The sequence below is a fragment of the Peromyscus maniculatus genome, chromosome 18 (genome assembly GCF_049852395.1).
Source record: "Peromyscus maniculatus bairdii isolate BWxNUB_F1_BW_parent chromosome 18, HU_Pman_BW_mat_3.1, whole genome shotgun sequence".
NCBI classification, from domain to species: domain Eukaryota; kingdom Metazoa; phylum Chordata; class Mammalia; order Rodentia; family Cricetidae; genus Peromyscus; species Peromyscus maniculatus.
This window is the reverse complement of record NC_134869.1, coordinates 41,025,888-41,050,053: the sequence shown is the minus strand read 5'-3', so window position 1 is coordinate 41,050,053 and position 24,166 is coordinate 41,025,888. Positions and strand designations below refer to the sequence as shown.

Sequence of the window (24,166 nt, the reverse complement as noted above, 5' to 3'; positions counted from 1 at the left end):
TGCTTGCTGTTGATTTGAATAACAAATGCCTAAACAGGTGAAATTTGCTCTCCCTTAATTAAATCAGGTCGACACAAACGAACAGCTGAGGAGAATAGCCCAGATGAGGATTGTTGAATATGACTACAAGCCGGAATTTGCATCTGCCATGGGGATAAACACGGCCCACCGAACAGGTACAGACCCAGAGCCTCTTCAATTTTCTGTTCTCAGCTATGAAGCAACTCTTGGTCTCTTGATCGTGAGCTTGTGTGCTGCGGCATTTGACAATACCGTGCCCATCCAGCACATCCTCTGTGAAGCCCACAGTCACTGGAGCAGGGAAGGTTAGAGAATGTGTGGGTCTCCTTTATGTAACACCTCCATGCTGCACCCCAAGTCCTGGTAGTTTGAATATATTGCTTGTGAGGTGAGGGTGTTAAGGGCAGAGAGCGGCAAAGCTGTATCAAGGGGAGTCCTGGGCAGTCTAGGGACGGAGCAAAAAGATGGGTGAAGCTAGTTAAGAGACCATCAGCACAGTAATGCTCGTTCCTCAGCCCGGGAATCCTAAAAATAAGCAGGAACACTGAGGAATCAAAGTCTCCTATAGGAATGTAAAGGAACCAAACTAAAAACTTGCTTCCTTCTCTGTATAGGGATTTAAAGGTATTTATTCACCCTTCCCAACATTAGATAGAGTCTTAAAACAATAGAAGAGTGTATGTGTGGGAAATCGTGGGGAGACTTTTACTTTTATTTCTATAGTGGTTCTTGCTTCAGTTGTAGATCAAAGCTAAAGCTGAGGTAAACTCTTTCCAGAATCCCCATGGCTGTCGGTAGTCCATTCTGATGTAGGAAATCCTTCCAGCTTCGCCCCGCCCCCATTAACCTTGCTGGAGTGTTCTGTGTATAGGAATGATTGCCCAGGAGGTGCAAGAGATCCTGCCCAGAGCCGTAAGAGAGGTTGGGGACGTCACGTGTGGAAATGGGGAGACGCTGGAGAACTTCCTCATGGTGGATAAGGTATTTAGTTGTTCAAAAGGTGTCAGCAGCTAGCTGGGGCTGCCACTCATCACTGAACCCTGTGGCAGCACAATGGGCAGGCACAGTTCACCTGGAAGTGTGGCTTGAAACGAATCGTTCACTGAGCTGTAGAGTGGGTTCCAATTATCACACACTGGTCACTCGAGGTTTTCATCCTGGGAGGTGTCAAATGGCTGCAGTAATGAATGACTCAGTTGGTGGACTTCATTTAGTCATTCCACATTGTATTAAAAAAATTGGAAGCCGGGCGGTGGTGGCGCACGCCTTTAATCCCAGCACTTGGAAGGCAGAGCCAGGCGATCTCTGCGAGTTCGAGGCCAACCTGGGCTACCAAGTGAGTCCCAGGAAAGACACAAAGCTACACAGAGAAACCCTGTCTCGAAAAACCAAAAAAAAAAAAAAAAAAAAAATTGGAATGTCACTTTATGCCTCATATCTAAATATATCTATACTTTCCTAACCTATAATAACAATAGCAATGATGATGTTGATGGTGATGATGATTGTGATGATGGTGGTGGTGGTGATGATGGTGATGATGGTGATGATGATGTTGATGGTGATGATAATGATGATGATGGTAATGATAATGATGATGGTGATGATGATGATGATGATGATGATGATGATGATGATGATAGGCCCCATAAGGGAAAAAGGACTATGCAATGGTTAGAATCCTTTTCAGCTAGGATTATTGAAAGAAAAATGCCCCAGGCAGAATCCACTTTGTATGGCTGTTTTCAAAATAAGGTCTAGACAGCATGGGAAACCTTAACAAAAAGCTCAGTCGTATCTCATCTTTAAAAACAGAACTGCAGGGGGAGCAATGGCTCAGTGGTTAATGGCACTTGCTGATCTTCCAAAGGACCCAGGTTCAATCCCCAGCATCCACATGGCAGTTCACAACCATCTGTAACACCAGCCCTGCACTCACGTGGTACACAGACATACATGAAGGCAAAATAGTCAGACACACAAAATAACAAAATAATTAAAAATAAAATGGAAACAAGACTACAGCTTATAACAAAAATACTTATGTTCTATGATACCAGGAAAATAGTAATTTTTCAATTTGCTTCTTCTTGGAATAATTAATGATTGGACATGGTGTTGCAATTTTTGCATAGTTTTTTTTTTCTCGATGAAACTGTAAGTACCACAATGGCATCATAAAGTGGGTAATTTTTACAAGGATCTTTGTGAGTCTCTTCTGTTTCACCAAGGGCTTGTCTAGATCCGTTGATATTCAAATTGTTCTCTGTTGAAGGATGCCCCTGTGCCTCTAGATTAGGCCCCTCACTAGATAACAGGTCTAAGTTGGCCAGTTCCTCTCCTGTCAATGCAGCCTGTGTGATCTGAGCAGTTCTGTGATATCACGCCCGTCAATCTTGTGACATCCTGCTCTTTTGCAAGGCTTGCAAATGACTCTGCTGCCGGCTCACTGTGCATCGGATGAATGTATTAGGTGTGGGGAGGAAAGCCTGATTGCCGTAGGAATTTTCTTAGCAGTGGGCATGGATGTTTGCGTGGAGACTAATTTCTAATTCATTAGTTCATGGGGGGAGTGCTTCTCGAACTTTGCAGTGCACACACCCCACTGGGGGCAGGGTCTCGCTTAAATGCACGTTCTAATCTGGTAGGAATGGGACAGCACCCATGGGACTAAGCACCCTCCAGGTGGTGATACCAATCTTGCCAGCCCTGCGGGTCATAGCCAAACCAAACCGTGCCTTTTTGTGCTCAATTCCTCCACCATCTTCCGCTAGCAAAGCGCTGTTCAACAAACAAGAGGGAAGCAGCCTCTCAGGCTGGCTCCGCCCTGGGCTGCAAGAGCCACCTGACAGAAGCAATTCCTGCCTCTGCTGCCAGGACCACATCTTCCTCATCTTCCTCAGAAGCTGTGCTTTAGACGCCCTTGCCCAGACTGTTGGAGAAGCACGGAATGAGAAATCAATGGACTTCTTTCCCATTTCCTTTTGTTGTCGTGAAGATATACATATAGACAACATGATGTTTAGCATCTTAGCCACCTTTGAAGGTCTAGCTCTGTGATCTCAAGCATATCCATTATGTGGATAAGTCACCATCACCACCCATCTCCAGAACTCTTTATTCGGCAACGCTGAAATTCTGTGTTCATTAGCAATAGCTCTGCCTATCTTCCTTCTCCTAGTGACTGGCAGCCCACCTTTTACTTTGTCTGGGTCTGACTACTCCAAGTACTTCAGATGGATGGCATCGTGCAGGGTTGCCTTTTATGATAGCCTGTTTCACTTGGTCAACAGAGGCCTGCCCATGTTGTAGTATAGACTATTCTTTTCCTTTCTAAGGCCATGCAATGTTCCGTTGCATGTATTAATCACATTTTGCTTACTGATTCAATCACAGATGAACACCGGTTGCCTTTCCATCTTAACCATTGAAAATGATAGATGTGCAAATGATGGATATCTTTTTGAGTCCTGGTTTTCACTTTTGGGGGGATGTACACCCAAAGTGGAATTTCTGGGTCATATGGTATCTTAGGGTTTCTATTGCTATGATGAAACACCATTACCATAAAGCAAGTTAGGGAGGAAAGGGCTCACTTGGCTTACACTTTCATATCTGTGTTCATCATTGAAGGAAGTCAGGACAGGAACTCAAGTGGGCAGGACCCTGGAGGCAGGAGCTGATGCAGAGGCCATGGAGGGGTGCTGCTTTCTGGCTTGCTCCTCATGGCTTGCTCAGCCTGCTTTCTTATAGAACCCAGGACCACCAGCCTAGGGAATGTCACCACCCACCATGGGCTGGGCCCTCCTACAACAAACACTAATTAGGAAATTGCCCTACAGGCTTGACTACAGCCAGATCTTACGAAGGCATCTTCTCAGTTGAGGTTCCCTCCTCTTAAATGTCTCTAGTTTGCATCAAGTTGATATAAATCTAGGCAGCACATATGGTAGTTCTATTTCAGATTTTGAGGAATAATCCTGCTGTTTCAGAAATGCTGTATTCTCATTGCAGTGACAAAGTGTTCTAGTTTCTTCACCGACACTTGTTATTTTCTGAATAGCAGCCATCTCATTATGTGACTGAGATTTGCACGTTCCGAGTCATTAGTGACGAGTGTCTCCTAATGCCAGTGTTGACCATTGTTGGGACATCTTCTGAGAAATGTCTATGTCAATTTAGTTTTTTGCCTTTTTTGTTTTGTTGGAATTTTCTGTACTCTGGGTGTCCATCACTTTTTCAGATACACTTTCTTCTGTTCTATGTTCTACATGCTGTCTTCTCCTTTTCCCTCCCTTCCTTCCTTCCTTCCTTCCTTCCTTCCTTCCTTCCTTCCTTCCTTCCTTTCTCCCTCCCTCCCTCCCTCCCTCCCTCCCCTCCCCTCCCCTCCCCTTTTCTTTCTTCTTTCCTTCCTTCCTTCCTTCCTTCCTTCCTTCCTTCCTTCCTTCCTTCCTTCCTTTCTCCCTCCCTCCCTCCCTCCCTCCCTCCCTCCCCTCCCCTCCCCTCCCCTCCCCTCCCCTTTTCTTCCTTCCTTCCTTCCTTCCTTCCTTCCTTCCTTCCTTCCTTCCTTCCTTCCTTTCTTTCTTTCTTTCTTTCTTTCTTTCTTTCTTTCTTTCTTTCTTTCTCTCTGTTTTGTGAGACAGGGTTGTTTTAATTAACCTAGGCTGGCCTTAAACTCACGGCAGCCCTCCTGCCTCAGCCTCCTGAGTTCTGTGACTACAGGTGTGTACCACTACACCCAGCTATAAATTATCCTTTGATTCTCTTGATAATGTCTTTGGATGTGCAGAAGTTCTTAAGTTTAATATCCAGTTTATCTATTTTTCTCTTTTGTTTCCTGAGCCTTTGCTATCATATCTGAGACATCATTGCCAAATCCAGTGTGTAGACTCTGTCCTTTGAAGGGTTTTATCTGTTTAGGTCTCACATTTAGGTTTTTGATGCACTTGAATTGATGTTGTAGACAGTACGAAGCAAGGTCCAGCTCCAGCATGTGGATATCCAATTTTCCAATCATCTATTAAAAACGGTCCTCTTGTCGCTAAGGGGCCCCAGCATCCTTGCCAAAAGTTACCTGGCTGTTCGTACAAGTCTGTCCCTGGGATACCACCAAGGTAGTCTTGAGGGTGTATAAGAAAGCAGGCTGAGGAAGCCATGAGGAGCAAGCCAGTAAGCAGCACCCCTCCATGGCCTCTGCATCAGCTCCTGCCTCCTGGTTCCCACCCTGAGTTGTCTCTTGGTTTCTCTGGGGTGATGGTAAGCATGAAATAAACCCTTTCTTTTCCAAGTTGCTTACAGTCATGGTGTTTTATTATAGTACCAGGAATCTTAACTAAGATACCACCCCCCCCCACTGCCATGTCCTGCTCCCATTAATCAACCATGTAGACACCTCCTGTTTGTGAACCCCCCCCCTTTTTTTTTTACTAGATTTTTCCCCTCTCATCCTCAAAACTGCCCAGTATGTTTCTGCCCCAGAGCCAAGTGTTTTCTGCCCTAAAGACTCTCCCCACAGTCAGGCTCATTGTCTGGACTTCACTGCCCAAGCCTTCCCTGATGGTTTATCTGAAATGATCAGATCAGTCCTGTTTGTGAGGCTCAGGGTCATTCCTGGGTATATGGTAACTTTACACAGACCCCATGTACCCCTCGGCTGGGCCTCTCTACTGTGAGTATTTGTACACTCTGGCTCATAGCAGCTTGAGGGGATTTGTGTCCAACTGAAATTACCTATAAATTTACTTGTTCTTTGCTGTCTCCCTAGAGAGTTGTGTGAGAGCCAAAAATCTATGTTTTTCAGAATTATTTCTCTAGTACTTTATTGTGCCTTCTACGCCAGGGCTTAAAGCACTATAGGAATTCAACAAATATTGGAAACATGAATTAATGAGTTGTGTGATGTCTAGGTTGATCCATAGGCCTCTGAAGACACACTCTTGAGTGTTTATCCCATTGTTCTGTCATGGTAGGAGAACACACTTCTTAAACCCTGTGCTGATGAGTCCTGGGTCCATTATGCTATAGGCATCCTGGGAAGGATTGATGTTTATTCCTGGTTTCTGAATCCCAGTGAAGAGAAGAGAAGTGGTTTCTTGGCCTAAGAAAATCTGAAGAAGTAAATTTCTGGGACAGATGAGTTCAGATTTGGTCTTGAGATGTCGATTGAACCCTCAAGATGAACATGGCCAGAAGGCTATGTGGGTTGTGGAACTCCAGAGAGCAGCTGGGGACAGAGAGGAGGCGGCAGCCAAGCGTGAGGATGCCAGGAAGGGGGAGAGATTATGGACGAAAGTCACAGATGAAAAGCTGGAGGCCAAGTCTGGCCCGAAGATAGTTCTTCTCTCGTAGTTTAAAAAACTTGCAAATCTGTTGCCTATATTTAAACAATCAGAAATCTTCTCATGCTTTTTTAGACTCTTGTCTTCTGTGAAACATCAGAAGTCCTGGAAACATGCGGCTGGGGTGAATGTCCCCAGCAGGGGCTTCATGTACCTTCACACTGTGGCTTGTATGGCCCTACAAGTTTTCACATTTATGTGGAATGAGAACTAGAAGACCAATATGAATAGTTGGAAGCCCCATTCGGTTGAGGCTATAGAGCAGCGGTTCTCAACCTGTGGGTCACACCCCCCAAAATACCATCTGAAAACACAGCTATTTATATTGTGATTCGTAACTATAGCAACATTTACAGTTATGAAGTAGCAACGACAATAATTTAATGGCTGGGGGTCACCACAACATGAGGAGCTATATTAAAGGGTCACAGCCTTAGGAAGGTTGAGGACTGTTGCTATAGAGAAAGGAGGGCACCCACAGAGACTGGGAGGATGGGGCAAACAAGGAAAAGACATGGCAAGGACAGCAAACCTCACGTTAAGAGGACCAGAAAGGAAGCAGGAGGAGACAGATGAGCTGGGAGGTCCCAGCTGGGACATATGCTTGGAGTGATACTGGATGCGGGCAGCCTTCACGGTATGAAATACTGCCTGGCTGGGTATGGTGACCATGACGACAATCTCAACCCTGGGAAGGCTGAAGCAGGAGGATCATGGGCTTCAGGCCGGCCTAGACTACATGAAACCCTGTCTCAGCAAGCCAACAAGCTACCCACCAGATTGCTGGCTGGCTCTCATCCCCAGAACTAGTGTGACATCTGACTTTCTAAAATACGCTATTTTTATCCAAAGAAATTATTTTTGCTTTTCTCTGATTAGTAAGGGCCCTGTGGACCTCTTTCTTGTAGTCCATACTTACATTCCTTATTCTGTGAATTTGGTCCAGCATTCTATTCATTTACATTTATTTGTCGTGTGTGTGTGTGTGTATGGGGGGGGGGGGAGTTTGGCTCTGTTATTTTATTCTTTCCTGGTACTCTCAAAACAAAACTAATATTCTAAATCTAAATCGAAATAGCTGCAGGCAGTGATGGTAGTGTTAATAACACTTTAGCACTATGTGACTTATTTCTGCTTTGTTCTTATTGCTGGACCGTTTCTCCATTAAACAGTGTGCTCTCTGAAGGCAGGAACTTTGTCTGCAGTGCTTGGTTTATTTCCTCCTGCTCTTCAGGAGAATGTCTAGCACATCAAAGTGTTTGATGATGAGGATGGATTCCATTCAAACTGTGGATAAGAAAGTCTGTGGGTTTTGAAGCAGTTAGTAACTGCGTATGCACACCTCCCATGGCACATGCCTGGATATCAGAGGACAACTCAGAAGAGTTGGTTCCATTCTTCCACCGTGTGGGGCCCGGAGAATGAACTCAGGTTATCAGATTGAGCAACCAGAACTTTCTGTACTGAGCCATCCCACTGACCTGGGTGAGAAACTTTTGTTGCTGCTTTTCTAGCAAAGATAGTTAACCAGACAAGAGCTCCACTCCCTGGACCTCCCCTCTCCCCATTCTTGTTGATTACCTAATTACATTAGATTGTGAAATAGAGCTCCTCGCTGTGGGATGGGACATAGTGACCACCTACATGGGGAATAAAAGACAGAGGTCATGTTGGCCATGCGTGCTAGCTCAGTCTGGGCTCTGGCACACGTAGTCTTTCTGCAAATGAAATTGCCTTGCTGAGTTACTCCACTTTGTTCACGTGTCCCTTTGTGCAACACCAAGATTATCCTTTTCCAACATTAGCAGTAATTTCTACGACAATGTCTTTCCTATCACAACCATGAAGTTGTGTTTCCGCTTAGGTATTGGACCCCATTCATAGCTGGACAGAGTTAAGTAATGAATTAGATTCACTTGTTTATAACCAAAGGTGATTATCAATGAGAAAGGCCTCAGGGTAGGGTGTACTCTGCTCAACACTAATAAATTCAAACCTCTACATGAACACTCTTCATGTCTATGAGGAAAGAGTTCCTCAAGCATCCAGATGTACATTCTTCATCAAATACTCTCAGGGTGACCCAATCAGCAGGGTAAAGGACATTAGAAAAAAATCACACAACTATTTATCATCCTTACAAGCCTCATTGTGATGATGTAGGACAAAAGTTAGAATTTGAAGTGTTTTAGCAAGAATTGATGGCTATAACATATCCTAGAAATTTCCGTAAAGTCATGACAAGCCATGATTATAATCAGATAGGAGTAATAAATTCCCTCTCCATTTTTATTGCTTTCTAAATAGGAAAGCATGTGAATTATCTCCTTGCCTATTGGACCTACTACAAGATATATGGTGCTGAAAAATCTGACCTGAAGAAATTAGAGCCGGCCTTTTATCATTATTGACAAGTAACTAGACATGTGCAGCAATTGCTTGTGTCTCCTAAGGCAGTGTTAAAAATCCCCTTGGGGAAGGCATTGCAGAAAGAGTTGATGCTAGTTAGAGAGGACTTCATCCTTCTCCACTGTCTGCTTTGGTTAGAGCTAAATCACGGATAATTGAGAAGACATTTTTCAGAAAGGAGTAAGCACAGAAAGGAAGAAGTGTGCACAGGGCATGGTGGAGGAAAGGAGCGGACTCCGGAGCGGTGGGATAGCCAATGGTCTGTGTGTGCCTTGAGAGGGGAAAGAGGATGGCTGGCAATGTGGTTTGGACTGCTGAGTGGATATCTACTGACCATGTGGTCTGCTGTAAATATTACAGCTGTCATTGTTCAATATGCTCTGTAATCTAAGCTCAGCGGGCAATCGTATGACATCCATTTTGACTTAGAACTGTGGAATGGCTCTCTTATCTTCACTATTTCTGTTTTTGTTTCACTAAACAAATAGAAAAGCCTGGACCAGCATTGGAAACATTAGAAAGGATTTTTTTTCCCCAGAAGATCTTTCATTTATTTTTAAAGAAAAAAAAATTTTTAAATGAATTTTTTTGTTTGTTTGTTTTTTTAAATGATGTATATGTATGTGTATGTGAGTGCAGGTGCATAAGGAGACAGGAAGTCACAGGCATCAGACTCTTCCCCGGAACTAAAGATACAGGCAATTTTGAGCGGCCATGTGGATACTGGGACTAAACTCACTTCCTCTACAAGAGCAGTATGTGCTCCTAGCCACTGAGCCATCTCTCCAGTCTCAAAGAAAAAGTTTTAATGCACACAAGAGTAGAATAGTAGTTGTCTTAGTTAGGGTTTCATTGCTGTGGAGAGACACCATGACCATGGCAACTCTTATGAAGGAAAACATTTAATTAGGGCTGGCTTACAGGTTCAGAGGTTTAGTCCATCATCATCATGGTGAGACAGACATGGTGCTGGAGGAGGAGCCGAGAGTTCTACATCTGGATCAGCAGGCAGCAAGAAGAAAGAGCGACACTGGGCCTGGCTTGAGCACCTGAAACCTCAAAGCCCACCCTCAGCGACACACTTCCTCCAACAAGGCCACACCCACTCCAACAAGGCCACGCCTCCTAACGGGGCCACTCCCCATGGTGGCCATTTTCATCCAAACCACCACAGTCATGAAAACCTACACCTATCTCACTTGGATTCCATCGAATATTAATTATTTTTCTCATCACTGTGACAGAAGCCACTTGAGGGAAGAAAGATCTATTATGAGACAGGTTCAGCCACTGATGGTGGGGACATTCGTGACAGCGACCCCACAAGGCAGCACTTCCTCAGGTCTTTGTGAATCAGGAAATGAAGTCTCAGGCTGCAGGTAGCCTGGGCTAGACCCTCAAAGGCCCATCCCACTGACCCACTTCCGGAAGCTCTGTGCCCGTTCCAAAGGTGATGAATTCTCAAAACAGTGCCACCAATCAGGCAGCCATGTGTTCGAGCACGTGAGTCTATGGAGGGCATCTTGGGCAACCCTGAGTCTGCAGGGTATCTCACATTCAAATCCTAATATGCTACAGATTCTTATTTCCAACTAAATTATTTAAACCAAGTTCCAAAGTTATATCAATTTATTATAGATACTCTAACATATTCTCCCCCCACTGTGTGTGTGTGTCTGTGTGTGTGTGTCTCTGTGTGTATCTTTCCTCAGAAGTGCCACCAATCTTGTTTTCTGAGACAAAGTCTCTCATTGGCTTGCTTAGTAGCCTAGAATGTCTAGCATGAGCCCTGGGGACTGCCCATCTGTCTTTCCAGAGCTGGAGTTACAAGCACATATCACTATGGCTGTCTGGCTCTCTCCCCTTGGGTTCTGGGTGTCTAACTTATATCTTTCTGCTTGCACAGCAAAGGTTTTACATGTGGAGCTATCTCCTCAGCCCAGCAACATTTTTCTGAAGGGGAAAGACCAACTCTTAAAAAATGAATTAATATACCATTATCACACACAAAAATCTACCAATTATGGTACATTTTACCATAGTTGGTGCTGAAATTTCACAAGTGTATTTTTTTTTTTTAAGAGAAGTATAGATATCCATCTGGTTTGGGCAACCACTGAAAACAACTTTCTATTAGATCTACTATTTCATCAGGGGTGATGCTCTATGATTCTTTATTTAACCTTCAGCCTTCTACTAAAATGAAGACCCTTTTCCTTACCAGCTATGTAGATGACATACAGTTGAGGATGCAAAAGCTTCATTCCTTCCTTCCTTTCTTAATGAGTTTTTGAAAAGAAAAGAAAAAAAAAACCAGTTAAACCTCTAATACCTACTGAAGGCAACCAATAAAGCATTTTTAAATTGGGTACAACATACGACTGTGGGTGCTTTTAAAACACATTTGAATCTTTGATCTAGTTCAGCAATTTGCCCTTTGATGTCCTCTGGTTTCTCCAGGCGGTTCTTGGTTACTCTGGCATACCCACAGTCGTGGGTGGCCACCCTCTGCTGCCTCAGATAGCTGTCCGAGCTCTCCCTTCACACCCTGCCTGCCCCAAACCTGAGGCTGCCCCTCCTCCCAAGATCCCTGGTTCCTTTCAGTGAGCAGTGTCTGGAGACCACAGTGAAGGCGCTCACTGTTAGTGGGTCAGAAATATCTTGTTATTATACTTTGTCATGGATAAGGCTAGGAAATGGCTCTCTTCTAAGGATATAGAATACATCAGGAATCCATGGTGATACTTGTAATTGAAACTGAGAGTTGCTAGGCTTTTACGCACATTTTTGGCTTTGTATTTATATCTTGTATCTTAAATGCTTAAAACCCCGGGTCTCTAACATAATCATGTATCTGTTATATTCAGTTATAATCATATATGGTATATGTGTACATACAATCTTTCACTGTTATTACTAACAGTGTGATTATTAAACGTTTAAGATTTCATTGCTAATTATTTTTATTTTGGTGTATAGAATATATCTTTCTAAGAAGGACTAGTCAATTATTGTTTTGAAGACATAGTTAAAAATAAATTCTTTCTGTAAAGCTAAACCAGAAACTCAATACCACTTTGCTTTTTCTTTACAAAATGCTTTTTTTTTGGTCTAATGATGGTTCACCATTTTTATTTTTTAATAATTTATTTATTTTTATCTTATGTTCATTGGTGTTTTGCCTGCATGTATGTCTGTGTGAGGGTGTCAGATCTTGGAGTTACAGACAGCTGTGAGCTGCCATGTGGGTGCTGGGAATTGAACTCAGGACCTCTGGAAGAGCAGTCAGTGCTCCTAACCTCTGAGCCATCTCTCCAGTCCCCTGGTTCACCATTTAAAAAAAACAACCCACAATGTTCTTTCTTTGCATTTTATTGTATTTACATTTCTATTTTTTTTTATAACTTTACAAAGCAGTAGGATTCCAAATGGGGTTTTTGTACGTATTGCCTTTGGTTGATTTTTCCAATATCTCTCTGTACCTTTTCCTGTGGTGCCTTTCACCCCAGCTGACCCTATTAATACTGATCTGCTGTCTTCCCTACCCCACTCCCTCAGAACATCCTTCTCCCCAGTCTCAGGAGCCCTTTCCTAGTTTCTTGGAATTTCCTCCTCTATTCTCCCACCTGATATATGTACTTAGCAATTAGAGGGTAGATTCACCTGTGAATGAGAACGTAAAGAAAAGTACCCACCTTATTCTAAAGGCAAGTCTACATATTACAACATAATATATATACCATATATATATATATATATATATATATATATATATATATATATATGGAGGGTTTTTCTTTTTCTTTTTTTTTTTTTGAGCTGAGGATCGAACCCAGGGCCTTGTGCTTGCTAGGCAAGCGCTCTACCACTGAGCTAAATCCCCAACCCCAGGAGGGTTGTTCTGAGAGCCTGGTTTTATCCACTTTACCTACCTTGCTTCTTCTTTCCCATTATGTATAAAATTTTTAGTTATAATTGTTGATTTTTTCAATATGAGAAAAATAGGCACAGTTTATATGTCTCCCTCACTTTTAGACAAAATGGATACTTTGTGTACACCGGCCTGTGTTTTTGATTCTAACATGTTCATAATCTCATCATCAAGCCCGCTACTGATGGGTATTTGAGGTGCTGTCAGTCTCTATTCCTCCTTCATCTTGTATTTTACCAGTCAGTCTAGGGACTAGATTTCTAGAAACGGGCGTTACTGGCTCAGAAAACATATGCATTTTTGCTAGGCTATGGCTAAGTTCTACCCCATTCCTTGTTTATCACTAGGTTTTTTAGATAGATTTTAAAAGGCTATCTGATATTATTTTAGTGGGGAAAGGGTTTTAGAACACACACACACACGCACGCACGCACCCTTAAAGCAAGCATAGGCCTCATCGATGAAGCGGTGGGTCCTTAGCCTCCCAAAGCTTTCTGCTTTGCCAAGCTGCTGACCTGGCCCCTCTCAATTTGCCTGCTGTCATTTAGGTTGAACAAAGAATCAACATCATGCTTGTCCACCACGGACTCCCCATTTAAATAGAGAGAGAGCCTGCTACAGTCAGTGTGGACAAATGGCCAAGCGACAAGGTCGGGGGGTCTTCAGGTAGACCTCCTTGGCTGGCTGGGAATTTAAGAAGATCATTCAATGTTTCTCGAGACACGCGTGTCTTTAAAAATTGCACAAACTGAGTCTTAACCCTGGAGTGCTCAGCTTTGATCCCCACTGGATGGGCATGTATTTCTTGTTCCCACTGTATTAGCATATATTCATTGTTCAAAATAACAGCTTTCATTAATTCATTCCCAGGCCTGCATATACCACACTCTAGTTCCATTTCCAGGGATGGTCTCTCAGGGTTTGAAACTCCAAACAGACCACCCCGAGTCTGATCTCCCAGCCATAGATAACCTTGAGTCATTGGCCTTGGGGCCCTTTACCATACTGTACAGTGTTGGGCTGCTCTCTCGGTAAGACCCAGTCTTTGAACCTTGAACTTTCAGAAGAGAGAAGACAAAGAGGAAAGGTCATGGGGTCAGGTGAGCTCCAGTGAGAGTTCACCAACACTTTTTATTATGGCCAAGATGGACACGAGTTCATAGTCCAACCAAACCCTGCAGGTGGGGAAGGGGCTGGCCTGGGCATCCCCGCTTTGGCAAGGTCCCCCCATTTCTTTGTCTTTTCAGGTGTGTTAGTGACTTCCATTGAACAAAAGGGCTTATGCGTGTTTTAAAAATTCTGTTTGAGAGTCAGATTAAAATTTTAATTACACAAGATCACTCGGGAGATGGTAGAGCAGATGGGGGGTGGGAGGGGGGAGTCCAGGCCTTTAGAGGAATGTTGTTTTTGTTTCATTTTGAAATTTATTTTGGAGACATGGTCTCTATATGTAGCTGAGGCTGGCCTGGAACTTACTCTATAGCCCAGACTAGCTGGAACTCATGATCCTCCTGTCTCAGCTTCTGGATGCTCCACTTACAGATGCGTGCTTCAACACCTGGCTAAGCTTCGCCTGAATGTCTTGGCCATATTTTACCAGGGAGAGCTGCAGTCACTTTGTAAGGGGATTTAGGAATGGACACAAATCAGCTCTTGGAAGCCTGTTCTGATTTTCTTTTCTTTTTTCTTTTTTTTTTTTTTTGTTTTTTGTTTTTTGTTTTTTGTTTTTTGAGACACAGGGTTTCTCTGTGTAGCTTTGCACCTTTCCTGGAACTCACTTGGTAGCCCAGGCTGGCCTCGAACTCACAGAGATCCGCCTGGCTCTGCCTCCCGAGTGCTGGGATTAAAGGCCTGCGCCACCACCGCCTGGCCTGATTTTCTTTTTTATGGGTTTTACACATAGCACAGTGGTCATAGAAAATGCCTTTGGACTTCAAACTTGACTGTCCTTCAGCCCCATTTTCTCTCTTGGGTTACAAGGACATATTTTCATTTTATTGAAAATGGATCAGAAGCAGTCTTACCACCCAGCTCTGGGCAGTTTGGCGAGCCTGTTCCAGGTTTTGAACCCCTCCCGCTGACTTCTCCTGAGCTAACTTGAAGTTGCGGGTATATAACCCTTTATGGTGGCATCTTCCGGCTTCTGGGTAGTGCGCGGACAGTTCCCTGGCCTCAGTCTCTCCCATTCTGCAGCTTGCACTGTGGTCCTTTCTAGGACCAGATCTTCATGGAGAACGTAGGCGCCGTGAAACAGCTCTGCAAGCTGACCAACAACCTGGAAGAACGGATCGAGGAGTTAGAGATCTGGAACAAAAGGCTGGCCAGGTTAAAACGCCTCAGCAGCAGCTGGAAGTCCTCTGTCAGTGAAGCCAGTTCCAGCAGGTATGTTCAGTGTCTCCACAGGACTCCCCGGGAGGAAAAGAGCGGACTCCTCCCATAGGAGACCGCTCTGCCTGGCCTTGATGGGGCAACAGTTCCAGTTTCTAACACTGAGGTCCCTAGTCCTCCATTAGAAGAGTTTAGGATGCAGGCCGGGGTGGTGGTAGCACTCGGGAGGCAGAGGTAGGCAGATCTCTGTGAGTTTGAGGCCAGCCTGGTCTACAGAGAGAGCTCCAGGACGGGCACCAAAGCTACACAGAGAAACCCTGTCTTGAAAAACAAAAACAAAACACACAAACAAACATACAAACAAAAAAGACCTGGGGTGAAATAAAAGTATAGCAGGAAAAGGTCTTTTGAGTTTAGGATACACTTGCCTACTGATATTTTTGTTACATGTTTTGTTGGTGATCTTAAAATGAAGTACGAGGCATCTGTTTGAGAGCCTCAACCATTAGAAGAAATGCTAAATATTAGCAAAAAGATATTTTCCCTTTCAAGGGGGAGGGCTGGCCATTTCTAAATTTAGAAAAATCATCTTTGATCCTGGGGGCGGGGCGGTGGTAATTTTGTTGTTTTTACTACTTAAGGAATTAAATGCACAGTTCCTGGGCTCTAGTTCTTAGAGAGAGAGAGAGAGAGAGAGAGAGAGAGAGAGAGAGAGAGAGAGAGAGAGAGGAAAAATAATGTTAATGCATTCATTAATGCTCACTAAAGATTTTTTTTTTTACCCCACAAAAGAACTCCAATTGCTTTGACTTTTCTTATTTCCAATGATGACTGTATTACAAAAGAAAAGTCCCCCTGCTGTGTCTGTGACAGCGTGGGCCTTTGTCATAAACCTAAGAAAGGCATTTAAAGTAATCAATTCTCTCTTTCTCTCTCTTTAAAGCAAATTTAGCAGAGCTGTTAGTACCTCTCCACCAAGAAGGGCCATTTCCAAAAAGCCCAACAAGGTAAGTAGACTGAAATTTAAAACAAACCGAGACGGGATTTTCTACACAAAACAAAGTTTTAGTTGAGCCTCCTGGTGTATGTAGATCTGTATCCCAGCTGCTTGGGGTTGGGGGTGGGGGGAGGCTGAGCCAGCAAGATGGGAAGTGCGAAGCCTGCATTTTATAGCCTGGGGTATAAAATGAGTTCAAGGCTAGCCTGGACAACTTTGTAAAAGCCTGTGGGAGTAGATCACCAGTAGAGTGCTTGTCTTACATATGAGTGGCTCTGTTTTCAGTCCATAATAACACACACACATACATACACACATACACACACACATATACACACACATACACACATATACACACACAAACACACACACACACACACACACACACACACACACACACATACACGGTTTTAGAGAAATTGATCAACACATCCTTCTTGGTCTGTTTCCCTAGTTTGCACCCTTCCACGGGTGTTAATGGCTATTATCTATTTTTTAAACAACAAAACAACAAAAGCCTAAAGACAAGTGTAGTCAGAAGCTTTCCTGTGTCCCACAGCTGCTCAGTCCCAAGAAACCCACCGAGGCTTATATTAATTGCAAACTGTTTAGTCTATGGCTCAGGCTTACTGTTAACTAGCTCTTCTATCTTAAATTGACCCACCTCTATTAATTTATGTATCACTGCGTGTCTCATGGCTTTACCTGTGTTCCATTACATCTTGTTCTCTTGGCAGCTCTCAGCATCTCCCCTACTCTGCCTTTCTTCTCCCTGTATCTTTTCTTGGATTCCCCGCCTGGCTGTAAACTGTCTTGCCATAGGCCAGAGCAGCTTCTTTATTAACCAGTAGTAGCCACACATATTCACAGCGAACGGAAGGACCATCCCCATGCTGTCTTGGCAGTGGTCTCTGCTTCTATGAAGTTGACTTCCCTTGCCTGTCACTACCAGCTCTCTAGGTGGTCTTTGCCCCTAGAGGCCTCCTTGGGTCATTGGGTCATTGAAATATATACACATGGGTGGAAAGTGGTGCTCCTGGGACGAGCGGGGAGTGTTGATGGTCAAAATTCTACAGGTACTGGACCTCTAGGTAAGAAGCATGGCTGGGACCACACAGGTCTTGGTGCTGGCCAAGACATTTTCTGGAGGAAGTTGAGGCCACCTCTATCTAGTGCTAATGCAGTCAGTAGGATGGTCCTTACTTTGCTCTGTTTCTCCAAAAGATAGGTAGCTGCTGTCTACAGTGGTAGATGAGATGGGAAGGCTTGACAGTTCCAGTTAGAATTCAGGATCAGTAGAAGAGAAGAGGAAAGGGTAAGGATAGCTGCATACATCTCATGCCACATAAAACCTGTTGAGACGGAATTTGCCGGGGCGTTTAGACTTTTGACAGTCTCCATAGTCATCCTTAGGTATATCCAGATTGGAGAATTGTTACATTGTTAATGGGGCCCCCCTAATAACTCAGAGAAGCACTTGGGCATTATTTTATTTTCCCATGTTCGTGGTAACGAAGATGAGAATGAACGGTAGGTATATACAGGACTTGACTCAGTCATTTCCCAACGTAGTCAAAGGACTGTGAGCAAAATCAAGGAGATTTCAACTAGCCCAGCCGCCTGGTGCCGGGAGCCCTTATTCTAGGAAGAATACTATTAAGTCCAACCAACTCAGCAAATTCCACTGAACTCTTTCTCGGCATGGCATTCCTCAGATATCCTCCGAACATTCCCAGTGAGAGTTAGGAAGGGTACCTACCAGGCATGGACTTCGTGACATTCAGACTTGCTTCCGGTGGCGTTCATGAAAGACTTGGTACTAACAGCCCCTAGGCTTCTGTGCCTGTGAAAAAGTATATGATTATTAAACACCCCCTATTTACAACAAAGAACATGCTCCTTAACTAGCTAACAAATCGAAGGAATAACTAGAGGGCAATTTAAAACTATTTCTTAGTTATTCCCATTCCTGTATACCCTTCAGTCAAAATCCCGGTTCCACTCTGTCTTCTGAGAAGGAAGGACACAGCACTCCCCACTGGAGTCCTGGGAACCTCCTAAGTAGGCAGCACTCATTAGATCGGTCAGGAACCCCTTTAGCTCCATTCCCTACTGGTTTCACAGCTCCTGTTTTGTGTTCGTAGTCCTTCCCCATTCCCTGTGTGCTACTTTTTACGACACTATGTGTCTGCCCTGGCGTGTGCTTCATTACCTTCCTAGAGACAATATTTACTGATTTTCATATCGTCTGTGGTTGTACAAAGCAGCAATCAATAAATATTCATTGAAAGAATGGAAGAATAAACAAAACACGGGCCCAGAGCTGTCCTTATTCATAGGTGGGAAAATGGGACACTCACATGCTATAAGGTGTGCCTGGTGGGATTTTGTGCCACAAAATCTTTCCTATGGCTTCCCTGACATTCTCCTGTGGGGATTCATTCCTTCCTGTCTGGAAGAACTTTGGATCTCTCCAAGTCCGTTAGGAGACGGGCGCCTGGGTTCTGACATCCTTGTCTTCTAGGCTGCCTTCTTTCATAAAGGACAAGATGGTATGCACAACTGTCCTGCACACACTAGGCAAAGGCCAGGCTGCTGCAGCCTGGAGCACCTAGCAATGGGAGGCTTTGAATGAGATTGTTGTGTTTAGAGAGGCAAGAGCAGAGGGGGCAGGTGTAAACTGAGGAGTCACCATCGTTGGGAGGCAGCAAAGATCTCGGCTGGTTTGGGTCTTCAGGCCTTACAGCTGCTGTTCTGATCTGTCCATGTTCCTCAACTTTCCCACAGGTGTCCTTTTCAGGATGGAAACAGTCCTGCCCCAACTGGGTTTTCCAGACACTGGTTATAGCTCTAATTGCTGTAATGACGTTTTGGTAAGAAAAACTTCCATGTTATGCTATCAAGCTTTTCTTTTCTTTTTTTTTTTTTCTTGTCTTTATTTTCTCACACATCAACTGGGGACTGACCTTCTCTTTGCTTAAAGATAAAGAGCTTTCTTTTTCTTTTTTTTTTTAAATCAGGCACTAATCTTTGATAACTTAAAGATTAGTTAAATCTTTGAAATTCATATCTTGAAGAAAACACAACTGGATTTATGTACTTAGATGTGAGATGAATGATGATCTTATTCTTTTCAATCAACTGTGATTTAGCAGCAGACCATGGTGTGTGTGTGTGTGTGTGTGTGTGTGTGTTATTTGTCTTATCTTTGCAAGTAACTCTCTCAATTCTTTGTTTTCCTTTCTGTCTACTTGGGAGAAAGGGACAAGTGGGAAATCCTGTTCAGCCTGTGCTGCCCGGCACTGATATCTGTTAGGATGCTTTGTATTCTGCCGCGAAGACTTTTCTATCCAAGAGCCCCTAAGAACTGTGAAAATTCGTAGACACCCGAAACCATAGCCCAGACTGCTAAGAGAGTAAGCAAGCAGATGCAGCAGGGAGGCTGTGGTGGCTTTGACCTCTGTCTCTGCCTGGAGGTGGTGGTTGTGGATGTGAGACTGGAGGAGATGGTGGAGGAAGGAGTAGAGGTGATTGTGGGGTAGGAATGGAGGAGGGAGTGGGGGAGAGTGGAGGAGGGAGTGGGGGAGAGTGGAGGAGGGCAGAGTGATCCTCACTGTAATGCTGCCCTTTCTCATGTCTCTGGTCTCTAGGATCCTGTGGTCACAAGGACAGCTCCCTACACTTAAGTTGTCTTGCTTGTGCTCTCTGGGCTTGTAAACAGTACATCCTTTTCTTTTCTCCCTCCCTTCCTTTCTTCCTTCCTTCCTTTCCTTTTTTTTTTTTTTTTTTTTTTTTGTTGTTGTTGTTGTTGTTGTTGGGTTTCTCTGTTTAGCCCCGGCTGTCCTAGAACTCACTCTGTGGACCAGGCTGGCCTCAGACTCACAGAGATCTGCCTACCAAGATTAAATGTGTGCCGCCACCACCCTGTTGAACAGTATTTTCTTGTTGATGCTTTGATGTAGTAAAAGCAAAGCTTTGTGTGTATGGAAAGGAATGATGTCTGGGCCTTGCATTGAGGAAGACGGTTGTTCCAGGGGCAAAGCAAGTAGAGTGCCAGAGGTGCTCCCTAGCTGTGCCAGAGATGCTCCCCGGCTGTGCCAGAGGTGCGCCCCAGCTGTGCCAGAGGTGCTCCCCAGCTGCGCCAGAGGTGCTCCCCGGCTGCGCCAGAGGTGCTCCCCGGCTGCGCCAGAGGTGCTCCCCGGCTGCGCCAGAGGTGCTCCCCAGCTGCGCCAGAGGTGCTCCTCAGCTGCGCCAGAGGTGCTCCCTAGCTGTGGGACACTGTGTAGCTCTCTGTCCTCTTCCCTCAGTGTTTCACTTTTTAGATGATTGAGTGAGTGAATGATTTGGCCCTGGGGGTTACACCCTGGGCTTTAAGCACGCCACATCCATGCTCTCGTTGATTAGAACCTCAGTTCAGCCCAGCTAACGCCCACGGTGGGAATATGCCCAGGTGTTTGATGTCATGACCTGAAATTCCTATCAGGAGTCTTTGCATTTCCCCTCAGTTTCCTGAGCGCTCATCTTCTGCTAGGTTCTCCAGCCCAGGGGAGGGAAAGCATCTACGTTTAGCAGACACACTTCACATGCTCCGGAGATACAACCCCAGCCCTGTGAAGAGGTGTAGATGAACAGTCTTATTAAATAAGAAACACAGAGCCAATTGCAGAGTTAGAAGCCCAAGAGGTCAGAGCAATAGCTGAGAGCTAAAAACCCTTTCTTACCCTTCACTACCGCTGCTGTCCTTCCCCTCAGCAAAGAGGCCTACTTCCTGTGTGTCTGTCCTTTTATTGACTTTCTGTTCTGCCTTCTCATTGGTTGTAAACCCAACCACATGACCTCCTCATCACTGCCTGTCTATACAGACCTCCAGGTCTTCTATGGTTGGTATTGAGATTAAAGGTGTGCGTCTCCATGCTGGCTGTGTCCTTGAACACACAGAGATCCGCCTAGCTCTGCCTCCCAAGTGCTGAGATTAAAGGTGTGCGCCACCACCACCCAGCTTCTGCTATGGTTTGCTATTATCTCTGACCCCCAGGCAACTTTACTTATTAACATACAAATAAAATCACATGTCAGTACAAATAAAATATCATCATAAAGAGGTGATAGGAAGTCTAGTTCTCAGTAAAGGCACTGCATTCAGAGCCCGTTTGTGAGGTTCTCTGAGCCCAGTGTTGGCCATTAGGACCACAAATGTGAGGTAATAGGCTCCGTCTCTCGGTTGTGGTCTCTGTCGTGCCTGAGAAGCGTCAAAACCTGGGTTTGCCACTGCAGAGAGCATGTCTCTTTCATTCTAACACACTAGAAGTCTCCTGGCCTGTGCATTGAGACAGACGTCAAACACAAATTTGGGGGAAAGATTTTAGAATTAATAGTGGGGGGACAGAGAGTGAGAGACTTGGGCAAGCACAAGGCAAGGGAAGCTGACCACAGTAAACAGTTGCCAGGGTGACGCTCCAGCGTCTGACACATCCTCAGACTTGGTACCACTTTTTCCAGAAAGGACTGAGCCTGTCGGGCATCTCCCAGCTGTCTCTGAGAACACGTTAGGGCTTCCCTTCTGGCAAGTGGAATTCATTTGGGGAACAGCTCCGTGTTTTTAGGCAGCGATGGTAAATCTACCACCTGCAGGGGAGAACACAGTCCCGAGGAGCTGGGTTTGGAAAGCAAGGTGTGAAGTCAGGCTGCCAGGACGGCGAGTCGAGTGACCTTATTTCCAGCAGACTTTTACGTGACTCACGAGAGAGTCTAAAAACTCCCTGCAAAGAGGAAGGCACACAACGTTTAGACGGATAAACCATGGCTGGGATCCGCGTCTCAAACACCAGAGCCCTTCAGGGACACTTTCATTTCGCTGTGTAAATCGTGTGAATGGGAGGAAAGGCATGTTCATTATTTCGAAGTCACGTGGCTGCTTTGTGTCTTTCCTTTCTTCCCTCTACATAACTTGATATATTGTCCTCTGGACGATGTTGTAGATGACCAAAGGGTTTGGGCTCCATAGCTGACCTCTGCCTCCCTTCACCTCCCAGCTCAACAGTGTGGATGAACATCACCCGCAGGAAGCGAGTTTTGTCCTCATCTTTCCCGCCTCCAGCTGTTGGCAGGCCTCCCCGGGTGACAGCTTGCCAGGGTCAGGGAGTCTGCTCTGTGGAGAGCTCCTTCGGCCTGGAGTCCCTCGGAGCCTCCAAACTACCAGGAGCCCAAGGTTCTTTTCACGTTCCCAGGCAGAAAACCCTTGCTGTGCTGTTTCCATGGTGTTTCTGCCAGCCACAGCTCCCTCCCTTCACTGTTCCCATCTGTGTGGCCTGCGAGTACATCTCCGGCCAGCTGGAAGGTTGACTGAGATATATATGGAAACAAAGCTGCCACCTAATGCTTCCTCCCCCCTTTTAACAGCGCCCTGACCATAGTCGCCCTTTACATACTTAGCTTAAAGGATCAAGACCGACGCTCCCCAAATCTCCCTCTAAGGTAAGCGTTCAGACCTTGGGTTCCTTTCAGAGAAGGACTTCAAAAATTATTCTTATTTATGTGTATGTATGTGGGTGCCTGAGGAGGCCAGAATTGGGCACTGGATCCCCTGGAGGTGGAGCTGTTTGCTGACTGAATTCATTGACATGAGGGCTGGGCACTGAACTCCAATCTTCTGGGAGAGCAGCAAATGCTAACCACTGAGCCATCTCACCAGTCTTAACAGAAGGACTCTTGAAGGTCTGTTTCACTAACCATTTTTTTTACTCTTGCAGCAATGTTACCAGTTCCCCAGAGCCAGCTTTGCCGTCCACAGCTTCCCCAACAGGTACTGTCTTCCTGCTCCTCACCGTAAGCCCAACCCATTTTCCCTACACGGGCCACGATGTTGCGTGACCCTCCTTTGTTCAATGCCTTGCAGCTCCTCACACAACCTTGGCAACCACACAGACCTCCCCTCAAGTGCCTGAGATCACCTTCTGTGAGATCCTGACATGCCAGGAAACTTACTGCTGCCCCGTGTGGGGACCAAGAACGTTATTTTCAAGTTCTGCACAGAGACAATTGGCGGCCGAGAGAGAAATCCATCAGAGAGAGCGGGCAGGTAAACGCTGTTCAGAGCAAAACGAATAAGCCTTCGAATTTGAGGTTTTCCCTGGTTGATATTTACCTGGATAGTTTGTGAATGGATCTAGGCAGTGGTTTTACTCTTCTGTTTGATGTCGCACAATCTATAAAAACCTGGATACATGAGCCATCTGAATATTGAGCACCTTCCCCAGGGAAGAGATGCTGTCCATCCGTGACATCCCCCACTCCCCACCCCTGAGACAGGGTTTCTCTGTGTAACAGTCCTGGCTGTCCTGGAACTCACAGAGATCCTCCTGCCTCTGTCTCCTGAGTGCTGGGATTAAAGGTGTGCGCCACCACTGCCTGGCGTTTAATTATTTGTAATTTTTATCCAGCAGAAATATTTCATTTGTCTGTCACCAACAAAGATGGCGAGGTAACCAGGTGCACATGGGTTAGTTTTTTCTCCTCTTTGTTTTGTTTGTGGCTCATTTAGAACTTACATGGTGTAGTGTCTGGGCTTTCTGTTTAACTAATCTGGAGGAAAAAAAATTAAGAAATGTAGAAAAAGGAAGAGAGGAAAGGAGTGAATGAACTTTGGAAACCCTGATTTGAGTATAGCCTTTGGGCTTGTGGGACCCACGAGCTTGGCTTTCCGCTTTCAGGAGCCTCCCTCTCCTTTTGTACACGTGTGCACAGCTATTGGTTTTGTTGGCTTGTTTGGTCTTGTGTGTGTGGTACACGCATAAATGCAGGTACGTGTGTATAGGCCCGTGTGGACATGCGGAGGCTATCTTATTTTCTGATGCGGACTATCTCACTGAACTCAGTGCTCAGTGAGTGGCTGGGCTGATTAGCAGGCAAGCTCTGGGACTCGGCCTTGGTCTACTGCAGCACCTATTTCCTCCATTCTACCCCAACCTAGTATGAAGCTTGCTGCTGTGCCTGGTTCTTTACGTGGGTGCTGGAGATCTGAACCCAGGTCCTCAGGCATGCGTAGCAGGCATGTTAGCTAGCTCACGAAGGCCCTTTAAATGTTTTTAAAAAAAGGTTTTAGAAACTTAGTCAAGGGCTCCAACTGAATTTATCTCTGTAAGA

The 24,166-nt window shown here is 45.0% G+C and overlaps 1 protein-coding gene across 1 annotated transcript in view; it reads left to right on the top strand.

The window, feature by feature from the left end:
* The window catches only part of Myrfl (myelin regulatory factor like), a 111,407-nt gene that overhangs the window by 68,245 nt on the left and 18,996 nt on the right, over positions 1–24,166 (top strand). The window contains exons 12-19 of the mRNA XM_006988988.4: positions 68–176; positions 893–1,002; positions 14,915–15,081; positions 15,971–16,034; positions 18,812–18,897; positions 22,424–22,498; positions 22,774–22,826; positions 22,920–23,102. Coding sequence (XP_006989050.1) covers positions 68–176; positions 893–1,002; positions 14,915–15,081; positions 15,971–16,034; positions 18,812–18,897; positions 22,424–22,498; positions 22,774–22,826; positions 22,920–23,102 — 847 coding nt within the window. The remainder of the gene's footprint in view (positions 1–67; positions 177–892; positions 1,003–14,914; positions 15,082–15,970; positions 16,035–18,811; positions 18,898–22,423; positions 22,499–22,773; positions 22,827–22,919; positions 23,103–24,166) is intronic.